We start from the raw sequence: 12,407 nt of genomic DNA on the forward strand, positions 1-12,407 counted from the left end.
GGGTATTTCTAGGATAATTAGGTATTATGGGGGGGTTGGAGAGAGAAAAGAGAAGAGTATAAAACTCCGTGTAAGTCGTCGACACGTGGGCTGAGTTGTCCGATGCGTGAAGATGGAGGTAAGAGGTATAACAATAGGGAAGAATGGGAAGGGCTGTGGTGATCGAGGGAAAGACATCATACTGGACGGTGCGATATGAAGGGATATATAGACAATCAGTTGATGGCAGCAACAATATCAAACCTCGCGATGGTTCCTCCCTGGCGGACAGTGTCGATTACATGACGCCTGTGCCCCCATGTCAAAAAAGTAAGGGGGCAAACCGCCTTACTCCGCCTAGACCCAAGCACCCAGAAACCCAAGACCCAAGATCCCAGATCCCCCACGGTACGGGGGTGTGCTGAAGAGGAACTGGGGGGGATCTGGGAAGGGGAGGGGCGTAGGGGGCGTGTGGGAGTGTGGGATGGAAGTTGAGTTGAGGTTCGGCGATGGTTTGTCTGTTGGTGGATCAAAAGGGGTGGTTCGGAGTTCCGTGGCCGAAGAATGTCTCGAACGGTCGCCGGGATTATTTGGCGTGCACGTTCGGCGTTGACTATTTTAGTTGCCAGCAAACAAACGGGATTCCGACTATTATTTAGTCAGCCAGTCTCTCGATCTCGGTCTCGCAGACGCCATCGGCCGCCCGGGAGGCTTGATAAGACGGCGCCTCTTCTTCAACGACGGCTCATCCAGCGTGTGTAAAAGTGACTTACGTCTGTTTCGGCGCTGGGAGCAACCGATGTCATCAGAGACTCAAGAAAGAGAGACCTAACGACGAAAACGGTCCTGTACTCAAGAATTTCGGAAGCGCGATCCGTTCCGTAGTGACTTTTAACTTTCACAAAGTCAATGTATCAACGTGCATATCTTCCTCGTGGAGAATATGGGGTACTTGCACATGAAAGACGTTTCTTTGTCCCGCGTGGTTCAGATTGAGGCTGTCTTGGCTCCTCATGTCTAAAAGTGACTCCATCCGATCCTATGAACTCCATGACACAACTCCATCCGTCGTCCAATTCTCCACACTAAGCATATTGAGAAGCAAACCGAGGCCATCAATACAGCAATTTGCACTATCTAACATGATTACACTCCTTGGCTTCGTCTTCATCCGTCGAGAGAAGTCTCCATTGCCTTCCGTAGATCCTTTAGTTCCTTGCCTAGGCTTTCTTCTTGCCTCTTCAGTGCCTGAAATGAGACATCGACTACTCCAGAGAACATTGAGGCTGCATCAGGGGCCTTTCCCGCTGGTGAACCATCCGATCGCAGAGTCGGATCGAGTGATGCAGATGCTCGCCGCATCTGTAAAAGAAACTCTTCCGCTAACTGAATCGTGAGAGACATCTGGAGGGACGGCGCCGAGTCGACGGCAAAGGAGCCCACGGTGACGCCAGGAAGTTTCCATGACTGAAACAGGTGACCCGACTCAAGCTGATTTAGCTCTGAGTGAATGCAGCTGAAGACCTTCTGGTACATGTCTAGAAGCCGAACATACGTCGAGAGGACGAAGAGACAGGTCGCCGGATCCGACAAGGAGTTGAGTCCTTTGGCTAGTACAGAGTTCCCGCCATCGCTTGCGGGAGAGGCGGCCTCCATCGGTGGAGACATTTCCGCAAGAAGGTCAGCAAAGTGTCGAGAGAGTTTGAACATCTCATCAACTGGGAAAGGCGCCGAGGTAGAGCTTCCGTCATCGGGCGTTGAGGCTATGCTGGATCGGCCGGGCTCCTCGGATGAGTCGATGTGCGCGGGTAGGTTTGACGAGAGCTCAAAGAGCCTGGAGTTGACTTCGGTGATGCGCGGCATCCACTCTCCAGTCGATGGTCCTTGGCCAGCAGCGTACGGCCGGAGCATGATCTGCCTTGTTCTTTGCTTGACACGCTTCCTTGCTCGCCGTGGTGGAGTAAAGTCATGCGGCTTACTCGATCTTGAAGAAGATTGCCTTTGCAACGCAGGGCTTCCGAGATAGACCCGGCCGACCTGGTCTGCTTGCGGTGCCATGGGTGAGGTGAATGCCGAGTCTGAAGTTGCCGAGTGGACTGGGCTCCACGGATGGGTAATGGAATCTCCATGTCCTGACATCAGATCGTCCATGGCTCCGGTGAAAGTCTGGGGTAATTGTTGTTGGTTTGTGCTGGGTTGATAGAGGCCGGCAGAGTTGCCGAAGCCAAAGTCGAAATCGACCATGTCAAGCATGGCCTCAGGTGAAACGACAGCATTGTCTCCGAATGCCGTGTTACCACAGACGGGACCACCATGTTGGGTCTTGACGATAACTACACGAGGCAAGAATCATCAGTAAAGGGAGGATTATTCTAGACAAGTCAAAGACACCTAAGACTCACCTTGATCGGACTGTGTGACTTGGGCGGCCCCGCTCTCTGTACGCTGCCGCTTGGGAGTCGGGATGGCTCTTCGTACAACCTCTCCTGTTGAGCCGTATTGGTGGTGGTTGTGGTTGTGGTGGTGGTGGTGGTGCTGCTGCTGCTGCTGACTGTGTTGCTTGCGATACCGCAGAGAAGGGCTCGAAGTGCACTCTTCCTTGAGTCTGATACAGCGCTCACAAGCTTCATCGCCGACGCGCTTACAGCTGAGCTTCTGCCTATGACACCGATCGCAGGCCTTCCGAATCGGACCGTCAGACATTGTCACTGCCATGGTTCGGCGTTTGCAAAACAAGAACAATTTGCGAGGGAATTCCAGAGAGTCGGGGGTGAGGGGAGGTGTGTAGTCAAATAGGCCTGGATCCATTCGACCAAGAAGTGGGCTACTCCGATCCCTAGTCAATGAGACAGCTACACATGAATGCTTTTCTCTCGACCGGGGACAAGAGTACCGTTGATGAGGTGCAGGGCAAAAAGAGAGAGATCCAGCGAGCAGGCGAGGTACCGAAGAGCATCGACTACGATACGACCCGAGCTGATCCATTCCTCGCCGCAACCATAGCCCGCTCGGTCGAAAAAGCACTGGATGTGCCGGGCTACCTTGATTGGACAGTCATCGGCTAGCCTTGGAGCGAGATAGTAAAACATGGCGAATATGGGCGAGGATGCTGGACCTTGTCCTCTCGGACTGGAAAGAAATAGCATCTGGGCTAACCTCCCCAGAACTACGGACCGGGATATGGGAAAGGTATCCGTACCTCTGGCATGGAAGGTAGCCTGCCTGGTACGTGTCCGTAGGAGAAAGAAGGACGACGAGGGAGTGGAAAGGGGGTGTACAGAACAACTACAGACAAGACTCAAGTCTCCTCCATCCAGTCAGTCCATCCAGTCTGGTTCGTTCAAATCGAGCAGACAACAGCACCGCTTGCTCGCCTGGACAACCAATAGGCACTTCCCCGGCGGCCCAGCACCACGGTACAGACCTTGCCTGACTTCAGCGATCCGATGTTCATTACTAGACAGTATGAGAGCACGATGCCTGAAAGAAGAAACCTGCTCCACTAGCTCGCAGACAGAAAGACAGAGAGACAGAGAGAGATACACGTCTCCAGTCCCCCAGTCTCTAGTTCTCCTCTCTTCAATCTGCACACTGCACAGAGCTGCACTAACCAGCCCAGGATCACTTGCAAGGGGCCGGAAGATCCACCAGGGTCCCTGTCTGTGGAGACGATGAAACATGCAAAAACGAAGTGTCAGAACTCAGAAAAGGTTTGGACAGATGTGGCATGGAAAAAGGACAAAGAAAGCTCTCTCCAGAGAGAGAAAACATAAAGAGCTTTTTTTTCCCACCATGACGGGCCACCATCCGCCAGGTGTGGCGTCTGTCTGAGTCTCTTACCCACCGTCGAGTCGAGTCGAGCCGATGTTCCTAGGTACCAAGGTAACTCACCACTCCAATCCGCTCCCCCACCACCGCGCGGCATGGCCTTGGACCACTTGGTCTCCCATCGTCTCCTGTGGTCTCCTATGGTCGACAGGGACCGCAAGAGCATGCAGAACGTGGCTGAAAGGGCGGGTCCCCGAGTTTGTGTGCCAAGGAATGGCCTAGGGGCAAGTGGTGATCCTGCTTCGACGGCGTCGTCGATGGACGTCACATTTAGCACCCATCTTCTTCAGGAAAACGGTGCAGCGCGGCGCAGGCACCAGATGCTGTGCAACCTGTGATCGCGATTCGAGCTTTTCGACGCCTAGCCTCGGGTTCGAGTTGGATCGCTTGCCTCATATGTCAGATGTCACAAGGTGGCAGAGATAACGGCGAAGCCTTCCCCGCCGCCTCTGCCTCGTCCCATCGAGCCTTCTGGCCAAGATCCATCGAGCTATCAAGCGGCTTCGGGAAGCTCTTCAACGACCCAGCCGACCACGTAAGTAGACTCCACGACGGCTTGGATTAGTCTCCTAGTCTCCGTAGTCGCCGTGATTCTCGCAACGTAGCCAATGGAGAGAGCCGTCTTGGCTCGAGTAGAGTCCAGATTCAGTTCGATTACCAACTTGGTGAGCCGGCGGGCTCGGGGATGGGATGGACGACACGACCTGACACGACGACACGACACCGGGCAAGCGGGATGAAGCCAAGCCGATGTTGCTTAGCCGATGGATGGAGCAATTTCAGTCAAGACCCAGAAATCAAGCCGCAAAATAAAACTGTCTAACGGTTTCGTAGACATGTTTGCTCGTTATGCGTGGAAATTGTCAGGATTCGAGGGTTGTTTGCTTCCTTTGCTGGGCTGGCTTGCGTGGTTGTTTGTTACCAAATATTTGTTGGTGGCTGCGAACCCGGCAATCTGGATTTTCGACCAGGGTATCCCGTGTTTGCGCCGCAGTGTACCAGACGAGATGGGAGCCCCCAAGTGATCGATGCAATCTGGAATCCCACGATTGTCACAGTGCGTTATTGCCAGAGGCGGGGGGCACTGATGCCGTGCCGTGATGACCTCAGGCACGATGACCAGCTAAAACGAGAGGGGAGGCATCCCGCACCACCCGGGCGAAGCACACCTGCAGCTGGACTTCTGTGCCTCCTTTTGCCTCGCTCGGTGAAGTTCGGAGTCAGCGCCGGGGGCAACCAGGGCCGAAGTTGACGATTGGGAGGCCCAGTGACAACATCTTCATCGGGGAAAAAAAGTAATGCCGTAGTCGACTAAGGAAGTTATGGTGGGAAGTTGTTGTGGACTAGGAGACAGCCTTGCGACGAGAGGCCGTTGAGTAGGGCCCGTTGTGGGTTTAAGCAGGTTAGATCGGTAAGGATACGGCCGAGAAGGTGGCAGGAAGGCGCCGTCTCTTTGTCGTGCGGGAAGGCCAAGTAAGCGCTGTAGGCGGGCAGTTGGCGGGCGCGGTTGGATGGCAAGCGGGAGACGATGTCGATGATGAGCAGAGCATGAGAGTTCCTAGGCTGGCGCGCCGTCGACGGTGAGTAACGTGCATTCCCTTAGAGCTGCGTGCCGGATTGGGGAGAATGCAGTTTTAGTGCGCGATATCGAGGAGCTCCAAAGTGTGGGTGGCTTGATTGCTAGCAAGGATCACCGACACTACCCCTCAAGACGGACCCTTGCAAGCTTCTGGTATCCGCTGTGCCATGGTCAAATCCGGACGTCAGAGGGCGACCCGACGTGATGGCGCAAATAGCTTAAGGAAAGCTAGTGATCTCACAGCTAAGAGTTGTTGTTTGGGCTGTCAGACCCTTGCCATTCGATAGGAACGGCGGGATCCCGTGCGGAGTATCCTACGGTGTACGGAGTAGAGGAGGATAATACGACGGACGAATGATACAGTCGAGAATCCTCGGGCCAAAGGTGCTCGTGTCTGCCCTGGCTGGAGACAAAACTGGAATCTCTTTTTGTGTCAAGGGAGGCTTTTGAGGGACACAACGAGACATGAAAAAAGGTACGAGAAACCGAGGTGCGTTGCACAAGGTGTGAAAGGCGGAAGAGGCCGCGTCGCCCAGCCTTCGACTCGTGGCAGCCCAGTCTCCATGACCACTCTGGGACTCTGGGGGATCACCAAGAAGTCAGTCAGCGGCGTCACCACACCAGTCTGTGAGACAGGACAGAGTGGGATGTTGTGATTGGGCACCGCGTAGCCCCGGGTTACGGGTAACGTCGAGGCTGGTTTGGAAGCCGATCAGAGTATGACGCCTTCCACCGTCTTGTCAATGCGATTGTTGTTTGATGTTCCTGCTTCAAAGAATAAGATTCTTTGTTTTAGTTGGTGCGGATTGCGATTGTTCAGGCGACTGCGGCCGAAACGAAATGACAAAAATTGGGTCGGATGAACTGGTGTTCCAGGTGGTCCAGACAGTGCCATGAGCAGTGCCGGCACGATGCAGCCAGCAGCTTAGCATAATAGTCGGCGGTCGCAGTGCCAGGTGCGCGAATGCGGGCCGTTCCACGGAATGAGGCATCAGATCATGCAACTGCCCGTGCTGTTGAACCACGACTCGCGTAGGTATGTTGACAGCTCAGCTCGAGTCCCATCTTCCACCACACTAGGCATTATCGCAGCGCCTCGGCCATCCGTCAGAACCGGTAGCATGGCATGGCATGGCATGACGGGGTTGCGTTGATTTTGCGGTTTGGTGCATTATGACAGCTGCCCTCCCTTTCGGACTTGGCTTGTCGTCTCTCGGGTCCTTACATGGCGGGATGCGCGCTCCCGCGGAAAATTTCTTCAGCTTCTCGGCAGAGACGAGAACTCTAGGCCAGTGCACTGCGACATCAGGTGAACGATATTGGCACCGAGGTGCAATATTGACGGGGGAGGGACCCAAAAGAGGTTCTTGGGCGGCTTTGGGGCCGGCTGGACGCGTTGGAATAATGGAGAGAGGCGCGCTGAAGGACCCTCACGCAGCGTGGGGTGTTAGATAGTCTGCCAATCCAGAGCCCAAATTCAAGTTCCGCGAGGCACACTATTCCATCGCCGAGGGGCGACATCCGGGCAGCAGCGGTTCTCGACCACGGAGGCCGTTGGTCCATAAACTCTAGAACAGGCGGAGGGTCGGTTGGAGACTGGTCATTGGAGAGACCCCATGCGGTACACGAATAATGTTGAGCTCCAGGCAGCTCCAGCTTCAGGTAGTTCTACCAAGTATACGAATAGCTCGCAGCTTCCAGGTGTCCCATGATGGGGGGTGAGGACTGAAGAGGTGTGACCAAGATGCGTGGATAGAGTTTGAGTACCGGCATTCCACAGTGGCCATCCTTGTGATTCGTGTCCCCTGAGAGGGCGATGGGTTTCGGCTGGTCGCAGGATCTTGGGTGGCAGGACAGGGCGAGAGTGGGCATCACGACGGAATGCAGCTGACTCTTCCAGAACTCTGGCCCTTAGGCCCGTCAGGATTCCACTCGATGATTTTTTCCCGAGGCCCCTGGAATGACGACGATGGGTTGAAAAATGATCAATGTGAGTGAGATCATTAGACATGGGGGCCTGGCAATGCCGGGACAGTTCCGGAGATCCATCGATCCATCGAGCGAGATGCCTGGTTCGATGTGAGCAGTGAGCAGTCGAATATGACCGTGGTCGAGGCCATACCATGAGAGAGTTAGCGCAGGCGATTGACTAGGAGAATAAGAGGTGGGAGGCGATAAATCTGATCGTCGGGACGGGCGATGGAGCCGAGTGAATGGAAAAGAGAGGAAGGGGAAGAGAAAGAAGAAAGATGATTGAGAAAGGAAAAGATTAGTGGTGCCAGATGGATGGGAATTGAGCCCCTGTCATGTCGGCGGGCCCCCTGTCCTGACGCAGGGAAGCAAGAATGGGCGAAAGAGATGGAGAAGCGGCGCCCAAGGGTACGACTGCACGCGCTCAGCCACGTACGGAATCTCTAGTGGGAGTTGAACATTCCAAAGGGAAAAACGGCAGTCTCGTCGACAAGTGGGCGGGAGGATGTTGGTGTTGGAATTGGGGCTTGGTGTTGGTGAGAAGTGGAAATGATTGAGGTGGCAGCGTTGAGCGGGAGGTAGACAGCACGCAAGATGGGAGGAAGGCACACCCGACCCGGATGGCAGCACAAAGTACGTACCTGTTTCCGGCCGACGGATCCGGGGACGGCGACGGCAGGTGGGGACTTGCCCGGAGGCCGAGGGCGGCAGGTGCAGCTTCCGTCTCCCACCTCAGTACTCCTCCACTGCCCTCGCAACTTCCTGCTCAGGCTCTAAGGTATTCTACCTCGAAGTTAAGGCAAGCAGGTACCTTACTTCTGTACAGCCGCGTACCTCTTGCCTCCCATTCCCAGAATAACGTGACCTGGCCGTACCTGGGCCACTGGTTTTGCCTGTTTTATTCTTAGCGCTCGGCACCGGAGCCCCGACTCCCCGGGCACGTGGTCTCACCAATCACGGCCGAACTGAACCCCTGAGCCGATCCAGTGAGGTCTTGCCTCGAGATGTAAGTCACTTACCGCGGTAAGGTACGGACAATCCTCACAGGTCTCGACGCCTCTCCATCTATTGGCCGCAAATTCTTTACTCTGACCTCACATCCATCATCTGAATCTCGCCCACCTCTCCCGTCTCGTCCATCAGCTCCATCAGCTCCAACTTAGGTCCCTCAAGACTCAGACATTGGAGACATATTCTACCATACTAGCATGACCCTTGATCCGGATCTATCGCCAGCCGCCTCGGCTCCTGCTCCCTTCAGGTCTACCGTCAAGTAGACTGGCTTTTCAGCGTATCTTTCTGGGTATATCTTCTTCTACACCCCTCCCACCCCTGCGCTGACGTTCATCGCATCTCACATTGGATCCCAAATCCCATCAAGGCGGACCCTGATGAACGGGGAATATGCAGCTGGCCTCCTCCTGACTATCCATGTCGATCCGATGCTCCATGGGTAGCTGCTGGATCGTTGGGTCGCTGCATCGCAGATCGACGGACCCAAAGCCATGATTCCGCCTCCCTGCTGGTCCCAATTCCATTAGCTGCCCTCCCGGATCGCACCCGCTCCCGCGCAAGCTCCCGCTCGGGGAGCCATCCCGCCTGCAAGCCGTGTCTCGACGCCTGGTCCTGGCATCCATCGTCACGATGCACAACTTGGGCGCCAGAGCCAAGTTACTCGTCACTTTTCTGTGCTGAGAAAAAGCAAAGTATACCGGGAATACGACTTTCTCTGTGTCACCCAACCCATTTTTTCTGGTTTCGTCCAGTCTTCCCTTCGTGAACGCCGCGAGCCTCGTCCGCACACCCTTCCGCCTTAACCTATGGACCATGGACGAAGGCTTCATCCCAACGGCGGGCAGCTTACTTGATGCATTATAGCAATGGCACGAACGAGTCGCTTGGCTGCTACACCGTAACGCCCAAAATCAGAATCTCAAACTCTGGTTCACCAGCGGACCGTCCCGATTCGATGCAGTGCCTAGCCGATAGAGGGCGTATTATCAACAACGATCGTTGTTCGATGTCAAGATCAACTTCATCTTCTGAATCTCATCAACTTGCTACATCCCAAGATTCGACTTGGCGTCTAGAAGCCTCATTTTTCAGCCTGTGCGCAAGATCGTGTCAAATTCTACACGTCAGAAAATTTTCGCAAAACCCATCGCCTCGAAACAGCGCAGCTGGGAAAAAGCAAAACTTGGACTCGCACGGCCGAGGGAGGACCAAGTCACGAAAAAAGGACACAAGGCAAAAAAGTAACGAACTCTCGACACACAACTTGTCGTTCACAATGACAAAATTGTTTGAAAATTTCAGAGAGGTATCTATCTATCAATACAATTACAATTCAAGCAAGGTGCGCGCGAGGAAAAGAACCTCTTTCAGTTCGATACCAAAACTTGTCGCCCCGCCCAATCATCCCTTCGCAAGATCCCAGCCAAATCTTTTTCTTTCTTTCTTTCTTTCTTTCTTTCTTCCTTTTCTCCCTCTCTCTCAGCCCTGTCTAATCTGATACTCAAATCACTGCTGTTGACTGACTACTGCTCGACGTCACCAGTTGCGAATAGCTCCAGCTTCACTCTCTCCCTCTCGACGCCCAAACCTTCCAACACAAGTCTCACCTTGAGCATCCAATCTCTCGGCCCGCAGACGTAGTACTCGGTTCTCTTGTCGGCGAGGCCGAGCTCTTCTTCCGGCAATTGCTTCAGGTCGAGGTGCTGCTCGTAATCGTACTCCTGCCCCTTCTCGTCTCCTGGCTTGACCTCATTGAGGAAGATATGCGCGCTGACGTTCTCTCGCTCCCGCGTCAGGTTCCGGATGTGCTTGGCAAATACCAAGTTGCTGCTGTTGCGTGCGGCGTGCACCCACTTGATCGGCCGGTTCGGCGTCTTGGACTCCGGGCTCAGCACCGTGTTGAGGATCGACATGAGCGGCGTTGCACCGACACCTGCCGAGAGAAGCACCAACGGAACGTCCGCCTTTTCGAATTCTTTCGCATCCAGGAAGAAGTCTCCTTGCGGGTGCGACACATCGATCTCGTCGCCAACCTGGTAGCCGTCGTGCAACAGGTTGGAGATGAGGCCGGGAACCAGGCCCTTCTTCAGGTCATCTTCCGGCGCGTCCACCACTGTCGCCTCACGCTTGACACTGATGCGGTAGTACTCTCCTTGTGTCGCCGCGTCGCTGAGACTGTATTGTCTGGGCTGAGTGATGCCGCCGAGTTGCGGTACTGGGACCTGCACGGAGATGTACTGGCCCGGTAGATACTTGGGCAGGGGGAGCTTGCCGTCTGAGGGTGCGAGGTAGAAGCTGGTGACGGAGTCGGACTCGTCGATGCGGCGGATGATCTTGAACTTGCGCCAATTTGTCCAGGTGCCTGCTTCCTGGTACATCTCCTTCTCGCGGCCGATGAAAACCTGCGCAAGCTGCCCGTATGCTAGTGTCCAAGCCTCGGCGATCTCGGGTGTAAGTGCGTCGCCCAAGACTTCCCCAATCGCCTTCATAAGGTGGTGGCCGACAATGTCGTAGTGCTCAGGGCGAATGTACAGCGACGCATGCTTATGAGCGATGTGCTCAACGGCGGATTTGAGCCTGGGCAAATCGTCGATATACGTGGCATAGGCGAGAACAGACTGGGCGAGTGCCCGGGGCTGCTCACCGGAGGCCTGGTTGCGAAGACTGAAAATGTTCTTGAGTTCGGGATGGGTGTCAATCATGTCCTTGTAGAAGAGGGTCGTGATGGTCTCGCCGTGCACCTTGAGCACGGGCGCCGTCGACTTGACGATGTTGATTTGATCTTGCGTGAGGCCCATTCTGGCGGATGAGATGGAGAATGCTCGGGCAAGGTTGTTTGTGGGACGAGCCAAAGTTGGCAAAAGACGAGTGGTCTTGAAGAGGGAGAACATCTACCAAGGGTGGTAAGTCGGAGGTGATGTTGAGGCTGACGGTGACGATGATGATGATGATGATGTGCTGCAGCCAGTGCTCAGCAGTCTGAAGTCTGAAATTTCTTATTGTCTGTGTGACGAAAGTCTGAAGTCTGATGTCTGGATAGGTAGTGATACTTCCTCTCTTCTCTCTTCCGTTTCAGAAGCGGGAGACTCGGGCAGTATTTATTTCCTAGGACAAAGGTGCACCATTTCCACGGGACGACGTTTACAATTGACAAATATCAGACTTCTCAATGGTCGACGATGTGTGCGGACCGCTCATGGCCGCTGGCCTCCACAGAAAAACCGGGCGTCCCGTAACATGGCTCATTGCCGGTGGCCTGACATTCGGGTCGGAGTTCCACATGTCGTTGAATCTTGCATCTCCGCGGCGCGCACCCGTTCAATGGGCCACAACGTCGGCAACGGGATCCATTTCCCAGGACGGCCGGGGGTCACCCCTGACCAGAGGACCATGGACCACGCCGACGAGGGCGGAATCGTCAGCGGCCGCTTTCGCGTGGCTCGTCAGAGCTGCCGACTGGATTACAGGGTTGCAAATGCTAATCCGCGGAGAGTAAGTCTGGACCTTGGGGTTGTTTTTGGCATTTACTTTGCAGTTGCGTCACTTTTGGATCGCCATAGCGACACTGAGTCGTTACATCGTGGACACTCATTGATGAAGGAACCCACTGTGGATGAAGCGGCGACAGACTTGTTGCGTAGATTCGGTGAGAACCGCCGACTTCAAAGGCCTCATTCACGTGCCACTCGTCACTGCGTAATGGCACTGACCTCTCTGCCCTGCCGGTAACAGCCGGTGGCAGCATGCAAGCTGCAAGATGGATCGAGAACCGCCGTCGGAGTCTCCAAGGTCTGAGATGTTGCAGACGCGCATTCTCTTCTGTCAAAGTTGTCACGAGCGCGGCGCGGCGGCCAAGCGTCCGAGTTCCAGAGGAGCCAGAAACATCAAACCTCTTTGGTGGCGTAGGTGGTTCCTGGCACTAACTCAATTAGCAACGCTGCCTCCCTCGCCTGTCAAAGCCTAATTCTGCAGGCGAAAACCAGCTGTGGCGTGTGTTGGAGCAGGGTACATGGGATGCTAGACACTGGTTTCTCTT

General features: G+C 54.8%; 8 protein-coding genes across 8 annotated transcripts; 5 read left to right on the forward strand and 3 right to left on the reverse strand.

Annotated features, from left to right (window-relative positions):
- Positions 1-1,146: 1,146 nt before the first annotated feature.
- On the reverse strand, positions 1,147-2,694 carry CTAM01_10218 (uncharacterized protein; the record flags this gene model as incomplete). The annotated part of the gene is made up of 2 exons (XM_060526234.1): positions 1,147-2,312; positions 2,382-2,694. The coding sequence occupies 2 exons, from the start codon at positions 2,692-2,694 to the stop codon at positions 1,147-1,149; spliced, it is 1,479 nt and encodes a 492-aa protein (XP_060379179.1).
- Positions 2,695-2,822: 128 nt separating this feature from the next.
- CTAM01_10219 (uncharacterized protein) lies at positions 2,823-3,044 on the forward strand (the record flags this gene model as incomplete). The annotated part of the gene is made up of 1 exon (XM_060526235.1): positions 2,823-3,044. The coding sequence occupies one exon, from the start codon at positions 2,823-2,825 to the stop codon at positions 3,042-3,044; it is 222 nt and encodes a 73-aa protein (XP_060379180.1).
- Positions 3,045-3,902: 858 nt separating this feature from the next.
- On the forward strand, positions 3,903-4,145 carry CTAM01_10220 (uncharacterized protein; the record flags this gene model as incomplete). Its single annotated transcript, XM_060526236.1, has 1 exon — positions 3,903-4,145. The coding sequence occupies one exon, from the start codon at positions 3,903-3,905 to the stop codon at positions 4,143-4,145; it is 243 nt and encodes an 80-aa protein (XP_060379181.1).
- A 65-nt stretch (positions 4,146-4,210) lies between these two features.
- CTAM01_10221 (uncharacterized protein) lies at positions 4,211-4,832 on the forward strand (the record flags this gene model as incomplete). Its single annotated transcript, XM_060526237.1, has 3 exons — positions 4,211-4,342; positions 4,373-4,472; positions 4,642-4,832. 3 exons carry the CDS (start codon positions 4,211-4,213, stop codon positions 4,830-4,832), a joined length of 423 nt encoding a protein of 140 aa, XP_060379182.1.
- Positions 4,833-6,156: 1,324 nt separating this feature from the next.
- CTAM01_10222 (uncharacterized protein) lies at positions 6,157-6,318 on the reverse strand (the record flags this gene model as incomplete). The annotated part of the gene is made up of 1 exon (XM_060526238.1): positions 6,157-6,318. The coding sequence occupies one exon, from the start codon at positions 6,316-6,318 to the stop codon at positions 6,157-6,159; it is 162 nt and encodes a 53-aa protein (XP_060379183.1).
- Positions 6,319-9,377: 3,059 nt separating this feature from the next.
- CTAM01_10223 (uncharacterized protein) lies at positions 9,378-9,869 on the forward strand (the record flags this gene model as incomplete). Its single annotated transcript, XM_060526239.1, has 1 exon — positions 9,378-9,869. The coding sequence occupies one exon, from the start codon at positions 9,378-9,380 to the stop codon at positions 9,867-9,869; it is 492 nt and encodes a 163-aa protein (XP_060379184.1).
- A 25-nt stretch (positions 9,870-9,894) lies between these two features.
- On the reverse strand, positions 9,895-11,169 carry CTAM01_10224 (globin; the record flags this gene model as incomplete). The annotated part of the gene is made up of 1 exon (XM_060526240.1): positions 9,895-11,169. One exon carries the CDS (start codon positions 11,167-11,169, stop codon positions 9,895-9,897), a length of 1,275 nt encoding a protein of 424 aa, XP_060379185.1.
- Positions 11,170-11,540: 371 nt separating this feature from the next.
- CTAM01_10225 (uncharacterized protein) lies at positions 11,541-11,867 on the forward strand (the record flags this gene model as incomplete). The annotated part of the gene is made up of 1 exon (XM_060526241.1): positions 11,541-11,867. One exon carries the CDS (start codon positions 11,541-11,543, stop codon positions 11,865-11,867), a length of 327 nt encoding a protein of 108 aa, XP_060379186.1.
- Positions 11,868-12,407: the final 540 nt, after the last annotated feature.

Source organism: Colletotrichum tamarilloi, assembly GCF_030869305.1.
Source record: "Colletotrichum tamarilloi strain Tom-12 chromosome Unknown Scaffold_45.1, whole genome shotgun sequence".
Lineage (NCBI taxonomy): Eukaryota > Fungi > Ascomycota > Sordariomycetes > Glomerellales > Glomerellaceae > Colletotrichum > Colletotrichum tamarilloi.